Below are 21,134 nucleotides of genomic sequence, written 5' to 3'. Positions count from 1 at the left end.
AGGCGTCATTCAACCTAGCATACGGGGCCGAAGCCATAATCCTCGTAGAGAGAGAGGCTCGTCAACTCTACGGACCAAGCTCTATGACGAACAACAGAACAACAAAGACCTCCACACAAAGCTCGACCTGGTGGTGGAAGCACGTGATCGAGCATACCTCAGGATGGCAGCACAACAGTACCAAATGGCCAAGTACTATGACTCTAAAGTCTAAAGAAGAGAGTTCAAGGTAGGTGACTTCGTTCTTTGCAAAGTCATAGTACCCACACCAGGAGAAGGAAAGCTCGGATCAAACTGGAAATGACCATACAAAGTGACCAAAGTCCTCGGACTTGGTACCTACAAAATAGAAGACCTCAACGGAAAGCCCATAATGAGGAGTTGGAATACCAGGAACTTGAGGATATAATTATCAATAATCTACATCAATAAAGACCATTTTCTATAATCAGTTGTTCAGCACACACTGCATGACACACACTATTCACACACTATTCACATACTATTCACACACTGCACGGCACACGCCGCACAACACGCATCGCCCAACCGAATTCTAATAGCTGAACCGCTCGCGCACTGCCTCGACCGGCCCATAACGGCCAAAGCCCACAACACATAGTCGCGTATTGATTCAGTTGCACATGCATAGCCAACCATGTCGACTAGTTGACTCAGTCGATGACGGCCCGAGCCCGAAGCGGGAAGGATGCTCCTACCTCCTAAGGCTAGGGGGCGGCCATCGAACTCTGCACACCCTATTAACGAACCATCATATTAGAGTTAACTGAGGAACAACTAAGCCCCAAAAGAGCTAACTGACAATACGTGTCAATTTTTTGAACCTCGAAATCCACCCCTACTCCCAGAGTGCACCTCATACAGATTTGTAGGCACATTCCCATGTTCCCAATGCATGGTGGCATGTGCTTATGAGATTGGCGTGAGGTGTGTTAATTTAGATCTCCTACGGTCTTACCCACAGAACACTACCACTATACATTCATAGGGTTCTTGTTAGGGCTAGCCACAAGCTGAGTTCTTCACGAGCTATTCGAGTTCGGTTCGGCTCGATTTCAATCAAACTTCGAGTTGAGCTCGACCCCAATTTATAAGTTCGATTAATAAACGAACCGATATATATATATATATATATATAATAAAATTATAGAAAATAATATATACAATTAAATTATTATAATTCTTAATTTTTTAAATATCAAATAAAAAATATTTTTTATATATACTTTTTTTTTATTTTTATAGAACATTTTTTCTCAAATCAAGCTCGAGCTTATGAGCTTTTAACTTAAACTGAGCTCAAACTCAATGTTCTAAATGAAACTGAACTCGAACCTTATACTATTTGATTCGGCTCGACTCGAATCCACCCCTAGTTATCGTGGACAGTAGGTGGTGTGAATACGATCGGAGAACCCATCCCATTGGATTGATCATGTGTTAAATCCCACAATCCGGAAAGAGAGAGAGCGACACTTTCGCAGCACTTCGATGGGTAGACTGAGGTCCGGGGGTGATCATGGGCTGGTATGTGCCGTGACCAGACCGGGCTTCTGGACCCACAATTTGGGATAAATAAAACGCACAATGAATGGTTCATTGATCAGATTCATTGACCTGAATGAATCAGAAATCGGAGGTAATGACTTACTCAACTTCATCAAAAGAAGCATCCCGTTGGTATTAGGTATGGACTACGTACGGACTGTGGAAGCGTTACTCGTAGTTTTCAAAACCAGACAGGTTTGGAAAAACCGGGAATTGGTCACCTGACTGATTTTATTTTCTCCAAAGACCAATTTTTTTTTTTCTAAAATCATTGATTTCGGTCAATAAACTGCTGAATCGGCCTGTTAACCATTCAAACTGTTCAAACGGTTTTTACTGTTTTTCAATTTTTTATATTTTTTGTCAGAACAGGCCGGACCGTTAGAACCGGTAACCGGATCCCTGACCGGTTCGGTTTTAAAAACCATGCGTTTACTTGTTAAAATAGAATCAACTACTTCTGGGTTTACATTAGATTAGATGGAATTTAAACTACAAACAAAATTACTAGGAGTGTAAGGATATATAGATGCAACAGAACTGTGACAGGCCGCTTTTTCTCAACTCTCAAATAAAAAATTTGAAATACAATAGTTAGAGAGAGAGAGAGACATTTCTGGAAAAAAAAAGGGTAATTGAAGGAAGAAATCAAGAGCTGCGGACCAAGACATTTTGCATCATAGCCTTGAACTCATAAAAGTCAACACGTCCATCATGATTTAGATCAACAGAAGAGATCATCTGCTCAACTCTACTGATCTCCCTCCCCTCCGGCAATCCCAACTTCCCCAGCACCACCTGCAACTCCCTCGCCGATATAAACCCATCTCCGTCCTCGTCAAACACCTTAAATGCCTCTGCCAAGTCCGACTCCTCCTGCGACAAAGGATCCGCGACACACGCCCTTTGGTCCTCTGCTTGGTCAACCCGGTGATACGTTTCCCCCAAGGGCCCCAACGACCGGTGCAACGCTTCGAAGTCGTCGTATTCCAGCCCTGTATTGCCTGGCTTTATGAAGCCATGCACGATGGAGTCTAGCTCAGAGGGGTTAGTCTCCAGGCCGAGAAGGTCGAGAGCTTGGCAGAGCTCATGGACAGTGATTGTGCCGTCGCTGTTCTCGTCGAATATATCGAATATGCGTCGGAGGCGAAGGCTGTTGAGGCTCGGGCACCGAAGACTGAAGGACAACGAGGGGTGACTCAGTTTTGGCCTTTCGGCCTGAATTGTTTTTCGCTCCATGTTCACGACGAACTTCGTTGTGGGGTGGATCGATCGGTTTGTTTTGATTTAGCTAGTGGAAACCTGTAGAAGTAGCACCATACATTAGTTTTACAGACGAGTGGTATACATTAGAATTAGAAGAAGATCAAAGATACTGGAACCTGGGTTTCTTCATTTCTCATATGGCTGTATAGTTTGTCAGGTTGACCTGGGCAAGGAAGACTTGGAATTGGAAGAATATATGAATTCTAGAAGAATGCCTTTTTTGAAAGCAATTATATAAAAGACGTTATTGGAAGTTGGAATTTGGTATTTTCCAACGTTCAAAGTTCAATCTTAATTAAGCATGAGTAATTAAGTTCTAAAAGTAAAAGGACTCTTGTGAGGGTGTGGATGTCTTAATTTTCAATTTGCAGAAGACCAAGTGAGAAGACCCTCTTCCTCTACCATTCCAATGTCTATGTTGTATGTACTATTGTAAAAGCAAAATGTCTATATTCTCAATCGTAAAACTCTGCTGACCTCAACTAAAAACAAAATCAGAGACTCAGAGTTATACTGCGCTGTTTAGAATTTTCTGAATTCTGACCCCCCACCCCCACTAAATATTCATAATTACTCGTAGACCAGCACCTGATTGGTGCCACTTTTCTTTTGTGATACAGGTTGATTGGCTAAAAGTTTTTCCGGTATCATGGTTGAGCCTAACATAATTAGGTAGTCCAAGTCTTATCCACGGAAAAAGTTTACTCTGATCCCGGTCAATTTGCATTCAATGATTTCGCTCCGGTCAAGGTCATCTCCATCTTTTTCAATAGTATAGTATGCATGTTCAATTATTCAGGTCTGGGGGTGTCAATTGGACCGGATTTGGTGCAGTCCAATATGAATTTATTATAGATGGACCAGGTCCAAATTCAATCTGAAGAATTATTTTGGATCAGTCCAATTCAATGTTTGAACCTTTCAATTTGTTTAAATGGGCTTTAATTTAAACTAGTGAATATGACCCTGTATTAAGTATGGAGAAGTTAATTATATATATATATATATAAACATTAATGAGTTTTATTACTATTTTTTATTACTGTTTATAAACTGCCATTTTTTAAGACACTCATATAGTCTACGGGTCCACATAAATGGACCCTTATATGTCAAACCCGTAAAATTATATGGGTCATTAAATTCAACTTGAACCATTTATTACTTTAATTTAACCATTCTTCTTATTATTAATAATTTATTTTAATTTTTTTGTTATATAGTAATAATATTAACTAAATTTGCAATTATTTAAATATTTACTTATAAATTTTTTTTCCAACCGAGTATAATTATTATATAATAGATTTGTTAATTCATATTTTTCATTTAAGAACAAACATTAATGGTTTGGATTAACAATTTTAATGATTGTTAATAAATATTGATTCTTATTTGAGGTTTAATTACTATATTTGGTAATTATTATGGGGCATGCTTTGAATAAACATTAATGATAACTAATGATTGTTATCCCATTTTTTATTATTTACTTAATTAAGTACTTGATGGTTGTTATTATTATTAATTATTTCTATAAATATTTGATTGTTATTATTATTCACTTAATTCAGTAATTTTCAGCAAGTAATTATTTGATTTATTTTGAATTATTTCATTTTTAATTATTTATAATAGACATTTAGGGTAGGCTAGCTCTTTATTTGATTTAAGAGAGTTACCGTGTTTTATCTAGACAATGACCCCATACTAAGTAAGGGGCATCTATAGTATTATTTAATTTGAAATTTACTATTTAACAATAAAAAATCAATGTCATGTTGAGCAACTCACCCCCAAAAAAGTATCAATAACCTTGAAATCATTAATCTATTTATAAAATAGTAAAATTAGATGGATGTTTACAAAAATATCACCAATACTGCTTAACATTTAGGGACATATGAATGGATACAAAGCATTTAAATGATATCCATTCAAAGAGGTAAAGAAGGAAGAAAATCATTTAAATGGCTGCTAAGAAAAACAATCCATGCCAAACAACATTTGCAGATGCATCAATCCTCTAAAGTAAGAGATGAAAAATATATCATGTATGGTTACAATCAACTAATAATTTAATCAGGACTCCAAAGCCCATCCTAAGTATGGAAGTCACCTTCAAGTTAGGTGGCAACACTTCTTTTGGTCGATTATGGTTACGGTTTTAAGTCTAAGCTCCCCACAGTGCACGTAGATTAGATAGAATTTATCTTTAGGAAAAAGGTAGGGAAACATGTACATAACATAATGGCATGTTCAAATTATGGGAATTGGGAGATAGAAATAAGAAATGTAGGTTGAAATTATAATTTTGGGCATGTAGATGTGTCAAATTCAAGTCAATTAGAATACTCATAGATTTTTAGCTCATTCATTTAGTAGCAATTTGAATAATTTTTTATTCCATGTCTTTATTGAGTAATATAGATTAATAATATATTAATAACTATAAAATCAGTAATAATAATAAGTATATTATTATTACTATTATTTACTAATAACATATTCTTATTATGTGTGTATTGATTTTCAAATCAGTAACATTAAATTATTATTATTATTATTATTATTATTATTATTATTATTATTATTATTATTATTATTATTATTATTATTATTATTACAAAATAATTAATTTGTTATAATTATGATTTTTAGTTAATTCCTGAAATAATTGTTTTTATATTTCTTTTAGTTTAACAATAACGGATAATTGAAAGTTTATAATTTAACTTTAACCAAATGAAATATTTATTAGAGAATAATAACAGTATTGATAATAATTAATTATAATAATAATAATGTAAATAAGTAACACTAATTATATATTTATAAAATAATTAATATCAATTAATATAAATATAAAATGATTTTATCCCAACTAATAATTAACAATATTATAATACTTATTAATTATCATTAATTAATTAACATTCCGAAGTAATAATTATTATTGTATTAATTAAGGAAATAATTATTAGTAAGTACTTATTTAAATATTTAAATTTTATCAGAAATCATTCTTATTAGTAATAATTAATTGTAATTATTTATAATAATATAAATAAATAATTATATTAATTAATATAATTATTAGTTATAATTACTGATAATAATAATAATAATATAATTAACTATTTCATATAAATGTATGAATTATAATCTCTAATAATAATTCTAACATAAATAATTAACATTAAACATTTACTTTCAAAATAATTAATATGAGTTAATATAAATATAAAATGATTATTTTCGAATTATTAATTACCATTATGAAAATCGTTATTAATTATCATTCTGAATTAATAATGAGAAATATTGTCAGTAATTATTTAATATCAGTAATTAAGTATTAGCAGTATTATTATAAGAAAATATGATCAGTGAGTTATTATTATTAGTAATTAATAGATGAAATTAATTAATTAGGAGTCATTAATTATTATTAGTAATCATCATCGTCAATGACAACAACTTGATAAATACATAATTTGATAAAAATAGGTAAATATCATTAATTTACTTTTTTATCTTTTGAAAAACTGAATAAGAGAAAGATAAATTGGTTAGCATTGCAAATGAAAATTATTGAACATAAAAAACCAATTAATCAAAAATAAGGTCATAAATCAAAGACTATTGAAAATTATTTAGTAAATAATAATTTTAAGAAATTAAAATTATTAATTAATTATATATCCGAATTAAAATGGGTAATTTCAACAAATAATTTTAAGTAATTAATTTTGCTTTTAACATTTTTTAATAATAATCAGTATTATTAATAGATTAATAATTATGAATTCAGTAATAATAATATGTATACTATTATTATTAAATAATAATATATTCTTGTTATGTGTGTATTGATTTTGAAATCAGTAATATTAAAGTATTACTATTATTACTGCTACTATTATTATTTTATTTTTACTTTTATTGTTATTTTATTAAGTAATTAATTTGTTATAAGTACGATATTTAGTTAATTCATAAAATAATATTTGCTTTTATAACTCTTTAAGTTTAACAATATTGAATAATAGAAAGTTTTATAATTTAACTTTCACTAAATGAAGTATTTATTGGAGAATAATAATAGGATTAATTATAAGTACTTGTAATAATAATAATAATGCAAATAAGAAACACTAATTATATGTTTATAAAATAATTAATATGAATTAAGATTAATATAAAATGATTATATCCCAATTAATAATTAACATCATTAAAATACTTATTAATTATCATTAATTAATTAACATTCTGTAGTAATAATTATCATCACTAGTATTAGTAATAATTAATTATAATTATTGATAATAATAATAATAATATAATTATATTAACTAATATAATATTATTAATTATAATTACTTATAATAATATAATTAATTATTTCATAAAATGTATGAATTATAATTTCTGTTAATAATTATAATATAAATAATTAACATTAAATATTTATTTTCAAAATAATTAATATGAGTTAATGTAAATATAAAATGATTATTTCCAAATTATTAATTTCCATTATGAAAATATTTATTAATTATCATTTCGAATTAATAATGAGCAATATTGTGAGTAATAAACTATTAGTAATTAAGTATTATCTGTAATTATTATAAGAAATAATTTTCAGTAATTAATTATTATCAGTGAATAATTATTATTAGTAATTAATAGATGGAATTAATTAATTATAAATAATTAACAGTAATTAATTAGTAATTAACAATAACTATTATTTGTAATTAATAGTTGTAATTAATTAATTAGAAGTAGTTAATAGTAATTATTATTAATAATCAATAGTTAGAATTAATGTTAATCAATAGTTAACATTAAATAATAACACAATTTCCCTTTCTTTAGGAAATGATTGAAAGTGGGAGTGTCCCATTTCTCACAACTCTACATGGTGGTAGGCTCCACTCTTCATGTTACTGGACTCTTTTCTTGAACTAACACTAAGCAGAATTTGACACGTGTCTATTTTGTTTAAGTCTTTGGAATGACATGTGTCTGAATATAAATGAGCCACATCTCTGACTGTAGGGAGCTTTGGCCTGAAATCATTACTTTAATATATATATATTAGATTAGTTTCAACCCAAACTTGTTCCATTGACCCCTGTATTCTTATCTTGTATCAATGTACTAGATATGGATTCAATAAATGGGATGGGTCCAATTCAATATGTATCAGCGGACGGTCCAATCCAACCAAATTCATTTTGATTTGGACAGGGTCCATCTCAAATATAAGGCCCATCTCGAAGTTTCCATCTCTTTCTGAGGCCCATCCTAATACTCCGGCTATATGTTCAATTATGTTGAAAGCCTTTTATAAAAACGAAACCCTGAAATCGGACCCAGCCTGGCCCGTGATCACCGAAGGCCCAAGGTGGATGTAAAGTGCGAGGCATTTTTTACATTGGATTATTATTTGAAGTAAAACATGCAAATAAATGGAAATTAGATAATAGATAGAATAGAATAATAAGTTTGCTAGATAAGCATTCAACGAATTGGCTGTCATGTTCTAACAGCTGTTTACAATTGCGGAAAGAAAAAGATTAAGTAAAAGCAAGGATTCCAGAAAAACGGAAAACAGCACTATTCATTAAAGAAGAGAGGCAGAAGTAACATAAAGAAGGAAAAAGAGAGAGATAGGGACGAAAGATTCCACAATCACCTGAAAGACAAAAAAAATTGAGAATTGGTTGATTGATAGACACTAGAGAGAGAAATAGTAATTAAGAAAGGGGCAAGGAGAAAGAAAACACATTTACCATTCTTCCTCTCCTACAAATTTGTTTATAATATATGTGATGATGTATCATGCCATGCTCATGTCCATGTGGAAACTAGCATACAATTGTATATTATGTTTGTTTTTTATCTTTTGGAAGGAAAAGGTCAAGGCACAAGCTCTTGCCTCTTGCACTAGCATGCTGCATGCATATGTACATGCAAATTAGGGGTCTCACGGTTCGGTTAAATGAACCGTGGGCCCCTTTTTTTGTAATTAAATTGGTATTATCGGTTTTTGGAAAATCAGTAATTGAAATTGAATTGGTTAATCGGTTAACTTATTTGATTAATCGTTGGTTTTTTATTTTATAAATATTATATTTTAAATATAAATAATATATCACATATTATAAATATATATAATGCATATTTATTAATTTATAATATATAAAAAATATTATATATATATATATATATATATATATATATATATATAATTTATAGAAATATATGTATACCAGTCAATTCGATTAATCGTCGGTTTTCTATATTTATTAACCGAAACTGAACCAATACCTTCGATTTTTTTTTAAATACTGAACCAAAACCAAATTGATCAATTCGATTAACCAATTTTTCGATTCGATTTTGGTCGATTTTTTTGGTCAGTTGGGTTTTTCAGTTGTTTAACTTTTTTTACTCACCCCTTATCGCAAATTCAACCCGAAAAGTCTTAATCCATCAAGGCAAAGCACGCGCCTTATCAAATCATCACTCATCTTCACATAAAATGAATGAATAAAGAAAAAAAGTTGAGACCAATGCTTGTGAGTAGTGACCATTATCCGACCCACCACCACTACGTCTGGTATAAGCAAGGCATCTGAATTTGAATTTGCATTTGCATCGGTACCATCGATGGTGGCCATGCCTTACAAACCTGTCAGTTCTCCATTGGTTGTACATATACAAGCAACCTTGGGTCCTTATAGCTAGCTAGCTGCCAAACCGAGTCCAATCTTATCATTAGCTTCCACCCCTCAATATTATGACTACAATACAAATTAAAGGCTGCACCAGCACAAAGATAAATAAGCTATCATATATATGAAACGCTCGGAGAGACGGAGAAGAAGAGAGAGATCTAGAGAGGTTTTCTGTTCTTTGGGTGGAATGGGTGGGTGTTGAGCTAGGCCGGAGAAAAGAGAAAGAGTGAGAAGAGAAAAACATGGAGGTGGTGTTTCTAACCGTGAATCATCTGTTTTGGTCCATGACGACAGTGGTGGTGGTGGTTGTTAGCTTGGTGATGTATGTGTATAGCATATTATGGTTAAAGCCTGAGAAGCTTCGGGAGAAACTAAGGATACAAGGCATAACAGGGCCTCCACCTTGTTTTCTGCGTGGGAATGTTCCTGAGATGAAGAGGATCCAAGCTGGTGTAGCGGCAGCCTCTCCCTCTGCTGCAAATTCTCCGCACGACTACGCCTCCATTCTCTTCCCATATTTAGAGCAGTGGCGAAAGCAATATGGTACATCTCTCTCTCTCTTTATATATATATATATATATATAGTTTCTTAATTTATTGATTCATTGGCTTATTATTTATTTGAATTTGATGATATATTGATCATGTTGCACGCTATAAATTATAAAGTATAAACAAAACAAGCAAATGGTCGGCATTTCATTACTGTTCAAGTAGCTAGTAGAGAGTTGAAAAGATTCTGAATTTAAAAATGCTTCATTTAACTCAGCAAATGGAGAGCTATGATGAATGGTGGGCACTGAGGTGATTATTTAATTTGTTTTTTGAGCTTGGACCCAAATCGATCCATTAAATTGGATCTCAAGAAATCGTATCTCCATTCATATTAGGATCAAATCTGGATCGGATCCACCCCAATCCAATGTCATTAAGACCTGAGGCCGATGATATCATATCTTCATTAAAAGGCTTATTTGTTCAGCAAGTTTCATGAATAACTTTGTAGGTTTATCTTCTGAGTCATTTCTAATCAATAAAACAAAGTGTGCAAAATAGGATGGGACATATGTTAGGATGCAATGAATCAATCCAAAATGGAAATGCCGGGGAAGATAGAGTGACGACTGACGAATAAGATAGGACGTATATACGGTATTGGTAATTTGGTATGGATGTCAGACCAGTTTGGTCGAAACTCAAAAAGGACAGAGGTTTCAATTGAGCAACAGTGGGCTCGGTTCATTGTCCATTTCTTAAATTTATTGGTGGGGATGGGTAAGTGAACAGATAGATGTATGTAGGTTTCCAAATCTAAATCAGAACTTGGATTCTATCCAGTCCAATTCACTTGCTACTAAGGACCAATCTTGTCGTTATCTCAACTATTCATAATTCATTATCAATGCATCATCCAACCAAGTTCAGTTCACCATGGCTGTAGCCACGTGGCTATTTTTTATTTGCCGTCCAGCTAAGATGGCCACTAGTACATCATGGTTGCAACCAAGCGAAAGCAAAATCTCTCCTGACCGGCTGACCGCCCACGAGGAGATGGTCCTCTGTCCTAGAGCCCCACATTTAACAATCTTCCTTTCCTTTCACAAGGACAAGAGAATCTTAAGCTTCACATGTTATTGCGGGTTATTAGTTATGTGGCCCCGTTTTTGTCTTTTACACCCATCAATGTTCTTCACAGGTGGTTTCAATTTAGCCCATTTCCATCAACAGGATGAGTGTGCTTGGTAATTAGCAATAGTGGCAGCATTAATTTAAATTTCAGAAATTGTGGTCGATTTAGATCGATCCTTGGCCTGTCTTTTATTATTATTATTATTATTATTATTGATTTTTATTACTTGGGAGTTGGGATAATTTTTTATTAATATTTTTAGTAATTTTTAAGATATGTGATGAAGGATGATTTGACCCAACCTATGAAACAGTGACACGTAGACATTGACTTAGCATAAGCGACAGTTCAACATTGAGGCCCAATACAATCAAGTAACAGGCTCATAAAGCAGCTCGCTACATCGTAGCACGCAAAGGGAGGAGCTTGCCACAACGCGAGCTCCGGGTTCCCCGAGCTACCTCTAAAGGGATATTCCGATGCAACTTTAGCTTGCGAACTAAGAAAACCAGCTCGCTCGAGCTCCCAAGCAGACAAGTCATCCCGATGACCAATTCTACTTAGGGTACTCCTGAAGTATTCCAAGCTCGCTGCAAAGTAGCTCACGAATGGGCCGCATGAGCATTCCTCAGGAAGCTTCTATCTAACAGGTCGTACCGATCAGACTGCGCCATGTCCCTTACTGACAGCGCAGTCCCAGTACTTTCGAAATTCTTCACCCACGTCTCTCAGCAGGCGGAGGCATGCCTGTCACTTTGGAGATGTGTCACTCACCTGGGCGAGGAGTATGTCACAACGGCCACCTGCACAGCCCTGGCAGGTAACGGCTGTGGCAGGGGCCCAGTGGCGGTTATGCTCGATCTCGCAAGAGCACCTCTATAAAAGTCCTCAGGGCAGATGAGAAGCTTCTGCTGGAGATCTCTAATCTCTCGAGTATAGTGATAAAGCGCGACCTACACTCTTAGCTACCGACTCTTCTTTTCCTTCTTTTTTGCGTTCTAACTTAAGCATCGGAGTATTCCCACCGGGTAAAATCCCCGGGAATCCTTCCTTTCATCTTCTTAGGTGCCGCCCGTTGCCAGCAAGGAGCTAATCAGCAGCCAGCTAAGAGTGCCTGGATCGTGCCGCATCAGTATGCATGTTTAAATTTATATTAATTTTATTTTAATAATATTTTGACTAAAATAAGTACTCCCAACATTGTTTCATTTATAGTGTCTAGCGGTGAGCAAATGGGTAGGTTTTACCGAAAATCGAATGGAATCAATCTTGAATCAACCTTGAACCAACCCTACCAATATGTTATAGAGTAGGGTCTGGATCCAAATTCTTGGAACCAACCCCCACCTAGGTCAATTCTAGGGTTTAGGGGTTTATGTTATCAGAACCGACCTGATGAACTAGTCTTCGTTGGCCTTGATGGAACTGGCCTTGGAACCAAACTTGTCTTAAAATAAATCCCAAAATATTCTTAAGGATGTGAAAATTTGAACCCAAACACATATGGTTACAAATGCTATATTCTCACTTTACCATTCAGTTAGTTAAGTGATTTGATCATTTGTTTTCATTTTAATATTTGAATGTGTATAATAAATAATATAAAAGATAATATTTACAAAATTTAAGTTATAACGACACATTTTGAACCATATATTAATATATTTTGATAATCTACATATTAAATTACTTGATTTAATCAAGATAATACAGTTCTAAACTATACATTCAAGTTGTGGGGTGGGGGGGAGATGTGCTGTGGTTGTGGTGGGGGGTGGGGGAGATGTGAAGTCGAACAGGTAAAGTTGTGGAAGGAAGATTAATAAAAGTCTATATATTATTTACAGTATGAAATGAATGGACTTGTCAATATTTACATGGGAATCTGTAGTGGTTATGCATTAATAATAGCTCATGGACAAGTACGATGATAGTGATACAAGCAATACATCAGTGCGAGCTCTCTATGAAGCAAAAGTGTTCATTAATTGCTTCAGTTGGCCCATTCCTCTTTTCTATTCAATGTAAAAATGGTTTTTTTCGCAGGTCAAATATACATGTATTCAACTGGGACACGCCAACACCTATTGGTGAACCATCCCGATCTAGTAAAAGAAATGAGCTTGTCGGTATCCTGGGATTTGGGCAAGCCTTTATACATGGGCAAGACACTTGGGCCTATGCTAGGCAATGGCATTCTAAGGTCCAACGGCAACATTTGGGCCCACCAAAGGAGAATTATTGCACCAGAATTCTTCATGGACAAAGTCAAGGTAAATCAAGTTTTAATTTCTCAATACAATTTAAGATATTACAACCGTTTAGTTGGAAGTTGGAACTTGGAAACTTTTGGGTGATGACTGTGTCGAGTGTCGACTGAGGGTTACTGAGCAACATCGTTGGTCTCACTTCTCAAGTCCGGTCGACGGTCGACGGGATAACGACGAGATGAAAACAATTAATTATTGGCTTCACAAGTGACCAAGTGCTTTAACTAATTTTGTAGGGAATGATGGATGTAATGGTGGATTCTGCTTTATCAATGCTGAAAAAATGGGAGGATCGAGTGGAAATGGAGGGAGGGATGGCAGATGTAAAGGTTGACCAAGATTTGAGAAACTTCTCGGCAGATGTGATCTCAAGAACTTGCTTCGGGAGCTCCTATTTGAAAGGGAAATAGGGTGTCCTTGAAAAACAGAAAAACTAAGAAATCAAATCGAATCGTAAAATGCGGTTAACTAAATCGATTGATTTTAATCGAACCAATTGGTATATATATATATATATATATATATATTTTTTTTTTTTAATATATGTCATATTTTCTATATATTATATATAAATATATATTCATTATATATAAATATATACTTATATTATATTTATAATGATATATTTTTAAATATATTATAATAATATTATATATATATATATTTGTATAATATATATTATAAATATAAAAAAATCAAAGAACTGAACTGGTCAAAAACCAAAACCGGTGGATCGATTAACCGGTGGTACCAGTTCGGTTTACAAAAAAGTGCCATAGTTCAGTTAACTAGTTATTATTTATTTATTTGAAAAAATATAAGTGTTTATTGAACAAAATGTTAAAAATAAGTGAATGAAAAAGTATTTATTTCAATTAAGGGTAGTATAAGTATTTTTAAAATGATGTGGTGGGCCAAAAAATGAAATAAGTACTTCAAAATAAGCCCAAAAAAATGAAATAAGTTCTTATTTTGAAATAATTACTTCAAAATTTGGGGTTTATTTTTCAAACCCAAATAAGTACCCATTGGATCTAAGGCTGCATTTGGAAGCGATATAAATCAAGGACTGATGTAAAATTTACATTGGTTTGATTTTGTAGGAGATATAAAACTTCACTATGATTCAATTTTGCACGATGGAGTGGAGTTTTACATCCATAATTGATATAAAACCTTATCAAGCATAAAGTTTTACATGGATAATTGATATAAAACTTTACGGTCTTCCACCCATTGTGTTTTTAAAAAAGCAACAATCAGTCGATTGTTCAATGTAAAACGTTATCAGTATATTTTTACACCAAAAATGTTTTACACTGATTCCAAGCGCAGCCTAAGCATTTACTTTTGAGCACTGGCTTAATTTGAAGTCTCTGTATGTATGTATATATATGATGAATGCTACGTACTGTGCAGAAATCTTCCAACAAAGAGAAACAGAGAGATAAGGAGATTGGAAAGTCAGATCGAATCATTGATACTGAAGGTAATAAAGGAACGAAAGGAAGAAGCATCCTTATTGGGTTCATCAGCAAAGAAAGATCTATTAGAAATGATTCTGGAAGGTGCCATTAATGGCGATGGTCATCATGATACTACTTCAATTCCATGTAATCGTTTCATAGTAGATAACTGCAAGAACATCTACTTTGCTGGTCATGAGAGCACTGCAGTTGCCGCTGCATGGTGCCTGATGTTGTTGGCATTATATCCTCAGTGGCAAGACCGCGTGCGTGCAGAAGTTGTACAAGTTTGCGGGGATCATCGTCCCCTCGATGCTGATGCGCTGCAAAAGATGAAGACGGTACGTAATCAATCGGTGCTGTGCATAACATAACTCCATTCCATATCGTCGTCGTCTCTGATTGTTACAATTAAATTAATTCTTTTTCTTCTTCTTCTTTATTGTGAAATATATAATTAATGATGCAGATGAAGATGGTGATTCAGGAGTCATTACGTCTCTACTCTCCAGCGCCATTCCTAGCGAGGGAGGTATTCCAAGACACGAAGATAGGGCATATCGTCGTCCCCAAAGGCGTACACTTGTGGACTCTAATCCCCACATTGCACAGGGACCCAGATAACTGGGGAGAGGATGCCCATGAGTTTAAGCCAGACAGGTTCAGCAACGGCATCTCCGAGGCTTGCAAGCTTCCGCAAGCGTATGTACCATTTGGAGTTGGTGCAAGAATGTGTTTGGGCCGCAACTTTGCCATGGTTGAGTTGATGGTAGTCCTCTCTCTCATCATCTCCAACTTTTCGTTCTCCCTCTCTCCTACATATCGCCATTCCCCTTCTTATAGAATGATTTTAGAGCCCGAATATGGTGTGCACCTGCTCATACGCAAAATATGAGACTCTTCACTCACTATTACTCACTAGATATGCATTTTAATTTGCCTCCCTCCCTCCATCACTCATTTGCTGGATTTGGGCTTTTGGATACACACGCAGGACACAACTGGTCAGGCCCAGCCTATCATTTTCACTTTTCAATAAGTTATTAAATTGTTTTTACTAGTAAATACTTATTCCCGTAAGTGCATTTATCCATGTTCTTTTATTTCCCAAGTAAATACATTTTAGCCATAGAAATTCATTATTAAAATGGACATTTTTGTCCCATTCAAGTGTTGACAACTTCTCCCTATGTGCAAAAGTTATTTATCAATTTAGGAGATGAGTATCACTTTCCTGGGTAAGTAGTTCCCAGGAAAATAAACTTTCCTTGACCCCCACATAAAGCTAAAATAAAAAACATGGAATTCTTGGTCAGTGGAAACCAAAATCCCATTAACCAACTTTCTCACCTCTCAAAATCCAAAAAAAAAATGCCCCCTTAGGGTTCTGTTCGCGTTCCAGTAGGTTACTTACCCGAATAAATGCAATTACCTGGGTAAGTTTTTTCTAAGAAACACTTTCCCGAGTAAGTGCATTTACCCATGTTCTTTTATTTTCGAAATAAATAAGATAATGACTATTTTAGTCATAAAAATCCATTATTAAAAGGGGTATTTTTGTCCAATTCAAATATTAGCAACTTTCTTCCTATGTATTTAACCACCTAGAAGATAGGTATCACTTACATGTATAAATGATACCCAAGAAAATAAACTTTTTCAGATCCCCACATTAATCTAGAAAATGAACATGGGATTCTTGATTCATTTCTCCCTCTCAAAATCTAAAAAAAAAGAATGTCCCCTAAAGCTACCTAATTATACTAGAACTGATTATCCATCCTTAAGGTGAATCCGACAAGTTAAAACAAAAAAAAGTATCTGCACCACCATATTTTTATTAAACAAGATCAGTACATGACAAAAGATAGACATATATCATGAACACTAGAAATACAGAGGGAAAAAAACAAAGAAAGAAAACGAGAAAATTTATACAAGCAAAACCCACTGCTTTATGTTATTTATGTCCGCCAATGTGTATGTGAATTAATGCATCGATCATCACTGTAGTCTTGTGATAAGAAGATCGATTCCATGCTCAGGTTCAATAACCAACCTAAGCGCAGGGGAGTGACGATAGTTGGGAGATAGGGAGAAAGAGAAATTGGTTAAAATGAGAGACAGAAGAATCTTCAATTCTTGCATGGCCAAGTTCTGTCCCAGACAAATGCGAGGTCCGACCCCAAAAGGCATGTAGAGGTATGGGAGCTTGCAGGCACCAGCGATACCATTGGCAAACCTATCCGGATTAAACTTGTAAGAATCAGGTCCCCAATATTCTGGGTCAAGGTGTAACCATGTCACCGAGGTCCACACGTTAACGCTTTCTGGAACATGAATGTCTCCAAATTTCATGTCTTTCAGAGCTTCTCTTGAGATTATTGCAACCGGAGGGTAAAGACGCAACGACTCGTGAATCACCATCGTCAACTGCATTTGCCATGCCATAACAATAACTGAGCAATAACAACTACTAATCGATCGATGATAATATATTTATACAGAATGAAGGAAGAGCTAAGGTATACAAAAATAAGGAGAAGTACCAATTTCATCCTGCGAAGCATATCTGCATCTGGAAGTAGTTTTCCTGATCCACAAACTTGCAATACCTCTTGGCGAACACGAGATTGCCACTCAGGATGCGAAGCCAGAAGCATCAACGTCCACAGGGAAGAAACAGCAGTGGTCTCATATCCAGCCAGGTAGATGTTCTTGCAATTGTCAACTATGAATCGATCGGTTGCCTCCGGACTCAGATCACCCTCTTTCGCTCCTTCCAGGATCGTTTGCAACAGGTCTTTCTCCGGTTGTTTACTTGCTTCGCGTTCTTTCACTACTTTCAGTATCAGCCGGCGTATCTCTTTCTCTAATCGCCATATTTCTCTATTGCTCTTTGTGGGAACATTTCTGTCCGCTCACCACATTATCAACATATGTGTTTGATCGAGTGTGTGTGAGAGAGAGAGGGAGAGATTGATACATACCTCATTCCAGGGATCCCAGTGGTCAAATTTTTTTTGGACATGGCGTCTTGAAGAAGCCTCAGCTTTAAGAATATGTCCCTGGCTTTGTAGTAACTGCTACCGAAACATGCTCTTGAAATTACATCTCCAGAAAAACTTCTCAAATCCTCATCAATCTTGATCTCTCCAACTCCCCCACCGTTTTCGATCTTACTCTTCCATAGATTCATGAGCGAAATTGTAGACTCTGTTATCAAGTCTATCATGCCCTACAATGGTTTATTTATTCATTTGAGCTATCACCATTAATTAATATTAACGCTAGTAGAATCTCATCTTATAAATCAAAGTACGTATTAATTAAATAAACTACGGTTTTTAAAACCGATCAGGAGACCGAACTGGTTAGGGGTCTGGTTACTGGGTCAAACGGTCCGAATGTTTGAATCGAACGGTCAGCCCATTCTGATAAAAAAAATAAAAAACAGTCAAAATCTTTGAACGGTTCAACCATCCAAATTAATGATTTGCTGATCAAATCAACAGTTTTTTACAAAAAAAATTAGATTTTGAGAAAAAACAAAATCAATCACCCAACCGATTCCTGATTTTTCAGGTCTGAAAACCTTGAAATAAACAGTAACAGGAATATATATGTATATACCTTAACCTTGTCCATATACAATTCAGGAGCAATGATTTTTCTTTGGTGAGCCCAAACGGTCCCATTTGAGGTGAGAATGCCGTGGCCAAGCAAAGGCCCACGGTCCTTGTGTTGATACGAGGGCTTCCCAAAGTTTAGAGACGTGCACACGCTTATTTCCTTCACTATATCGGGCTGGGTCACGTGTAACAGTTGTGCGTTGCCCACAGCAAACATGAATGTGTGACCTGTGAATTTATACACTAACGTTAAACAATTTATAGCTGAATTAATCCAATTCCAACGTTACCGATATTTTACCGGGAAAAAAAAAAAAAAAAAAAACCTTCACCTTCCATAATTTGTTGGTGCAACTCTCAAACTCGAGAACAGGTTTGGTATGATACTAGAAAGTCTCACATTTGCGAATTTGACTGACCAATGATCAAACCATCCAACCCCGTGAATTTTAATTGAATTTTGTTCGGTTATCGTGCAAGGCGTGAAGTGTGTGTAAGGATATTGGCAATGTCAACCCCCACCACAGTCCATACCTAGTTCTTTTGTACTCGAGCTATCAAAAATAAATAATTAATTAATTAATTTCTGTCATTAATTGCTTTGATTCTCATTTTCATGGTCTAATAAGGCGGTTTCTGATCATCAACAGTGAACGAATAGCTACCTATCCAAGACAGTGGATCAAAGAGGGAAAAAGAAATAATGCAAATGCTGTCCCATTGTTTGAGTTTCAAATTTTAATATTATTCTAAATTATAACTTCTTAATTTTCAAACTGTGATTTAGAGCATTATTTTTTATGAAAAAATGATTCTAAACAAACAGAGATTTCCTAAAATGCCTTTTTTTTCCAATGTAACACTGATATATCATCATTTTCTGGAGTACAGCATCTATGCCAAACAGACGCCCAGTTATCAAAAGAGTGATCACGCCAGTCGGTGTTAGTTCTGTAATCTTGGATGTAAGCAATAACGACATCTCCTCCTCCAGTCCTCCCTCCTGTAGGGGAGATGACCGAGTGAAAGTCTGAAACTGGCCGGTGGCTGCCACTTCCGGCCGGCCTCTCCAGTTTCCAACCAAATTAAAGCAGAGATGAGTAATTAAGAAATTAAAGAGAACCATGGTTCTGACGTGATCGATCAGTTAACAAAACATTTGCGCAGTCGGTTGTTGCAATTAATTAACCGAACCACGCCTAGCCATCTCTTAAAATTAAAGAGGGTGATAGTATGATACTCGTACCATATTGGCTTCGCCACTGCTCGAAAAATGGGAATAGCCTGGATGACAGATTGTGCGTCATATTCGATGCATCTTCTTCCCTCAAAGACTTGGCCACCGCCGACTGAGCCCTCTTCATGTCCATAATATTCCCCAATACGAGTGTCCGAGGAGGACCTCTGATACCTTGCTTTCCAAGCTCTGAGCGGAGCCTCTCAGGCTTCACCCACAGAACGTAATACAGATGAATACACAAGCTAATAAACCCAACTACAACTATGGCAAATGACATCTTCAAAACAATCGAGAGTTCCACCATAGCTGATGACTGGGGCCTGGGTGTGGTGGCGGTGGGAGCTTCTCTCTCTCTCTCTCTCGATTATTGGTTTGTTTTCGCTTGTATATCTTCACGCCTCTGATCAGCTTATTTATACCAGTGGTAAAATTTTGTGATAAGGAAATGAGTACATAAATAAATGCATATGCTTTACAAGATGACTAGTTCTGGTTCTTATCTTTTAATAAATTTATAATCATAATAATTAGGGTAAAATATAAAAACTTTCCCTAATGCTTATGATAATCATAAAAACTCCCCTATAGTTTTACTTTAGCAAAAACCTCCTCTAAATTTTAAAGATCTTGACAAAAACCTCCCTTCAATCAAATTATGAAATTGCCCCTAATTAATTATTAGGGAGAATAAAATATTTCAAAATGTTGGAATTATCCCTGCTTCCCCTTCCTCTCACAATAGAAGGGAACGACGTGAAATCCTTCCTTCGACCCCTCCTCGTTGGTTTTTCTTATTGTTTATTCTTCTTCTTCTTCTCCTCTCTCTCTTTCATCCCCACTGTCCCAACTCTCTTTCAAGTGCATCGATTGCTCTGACTCAATCGACTTGATGGAAGAGAGTGGAAACAGGAAAGCAATGTGGGGAAAGATTTCACGCCGTTCCCTTCTATTGCAACAGGGACAGTTTTGACATTTTGAAATATTTTATTGACTTTCAATTAGTTAGGGGCAATTTCGTAATTTTATCGATTTTCTATCTCATTCACCGACGGAAGGGTGGTTTTAATTTTTGAAGTCTTTAAAAGATCAACGGGGTTTTGGGTAAAGTAAAAGTACAGGAGAGGTTTTTATGATTGTCAGAATATTTGACCCCAACAATTAGTAATTAATAGTAAAATTTAATAGGCAATTTCCGTTTATTTATGTGAAGGAGACTGGAAGATTGTGTGGCTGTGTCTGTAGTAACACTTGCTTTAGCATTATTCACGCTTCGGTTGGTCGAGCAGACAGTCTGAATTAATTGTCT

General features: G+C 34.8%; 2 protein-coding genes and 1 pseudogene across 2 annotated transcripts; 1 reads left to right on the top strand and 2 right to left on the bottom strand.

The window, feature by feature from the left end:
* Window positions 1-2,000: 2,000 nt before the first annotated feature.
* Window positions 2,001-3,005, bottom strand: LOC148853236 (putative calcium-binding protein CML43 pseudogene; annotated as a pseudogene).
* A 6,615-nt stretch (window positions 3,006-9,620) lies between these two features.
* LOC148853235 (cytochrome P450 714A1-like) lies at window positions 9,621-16,119 on the top strand. Its single transcript, XM_088946165.1, is given in 5 exon segments — window positions 9,621-10,133; window positions 13,267-13,493; window positions 13,727-13,966; window positions 14,899-15,297; window positions 15,426-16,119. Coding segments are annotated over 5 exon segments (1,593 nt in total). The 5' UTR covers window positions 9,621-9,832; the 3' UTR covers window positions 15,852-16,119.
* Window positions 16,120-16,758: 639 nt separating this feature from the next.
* LOC148853234 (cytochrome P450 714C2-like) lies at window positions 16,759-20,249 on the bottom strand. The gene is made up of 5 exons (XM_088946164.1): window positions 19,835-20,249; window positions 18,590-18,816; window positions 17,947-18,194; window positions 17,506-17,869; window positions 16,759-17,389 (listed from the first exon to the last, which is right to left on the bottom strand). The coding sequence occupies exons 1-5, from the start codon at window positions 20,130-20,132 to the stop codon at window positions 16,961-16,963; spliced, it is 1,566 nt and encodes a 521-aa protein (XP_088802290.1). The 5' UTR covers window positions 20,133-20,249; the 3' UTR covers window positions 16,759-16,960.
* Window positions 20,250-21,134: the final 885 nt, after the last annotated feature.

Source organism: Nelumbo lutea, chromosome 5 (assembly GCF_056320005.1).
Source record: "Nelumbo lutea isolate HS-2025 chromosome 5, American lotus-T2T, whole genome shotgun sequence".
In the NCBI taxonomy this organism is placed as follows: Eukaryota; Viridiplantae; Streptophyta; class Magnoliopsida; order Proteales; family Nelumbonaceae; genus Nelumbo; species Nelumbo lutea.
The sequence above is the reverse complement of the archived record's forward strand: the minus strand, read 5'-3'. Positions and strand labels throughout refer to the sequence as shown.

Excerpts from the sequence above, each read along its gene's own strand:
- LOC148853234 (XM_088946164.1), bottom strand. The coding sequence starts at position 20,132 with ATGGTGGAACTCTCGATTGTTTTGAAGATGTCATTTGCCATAGTTGTA. Across the intron at positions 18,195-18,589 it reads TGTATATGGACAAGGTTAAG|GGCATGATAGACTTGATAAC; the intron begins GTATATACATAT and ends AAACCATTGTAG. Across the intron at positions 17,870-17,946 it reads ACTGGGATCCCTGGAATGAG|AAATGTTCCCACAAAGAGCA; the intron begins GTATGTATCAAT and ends GTGAGCGGACAG.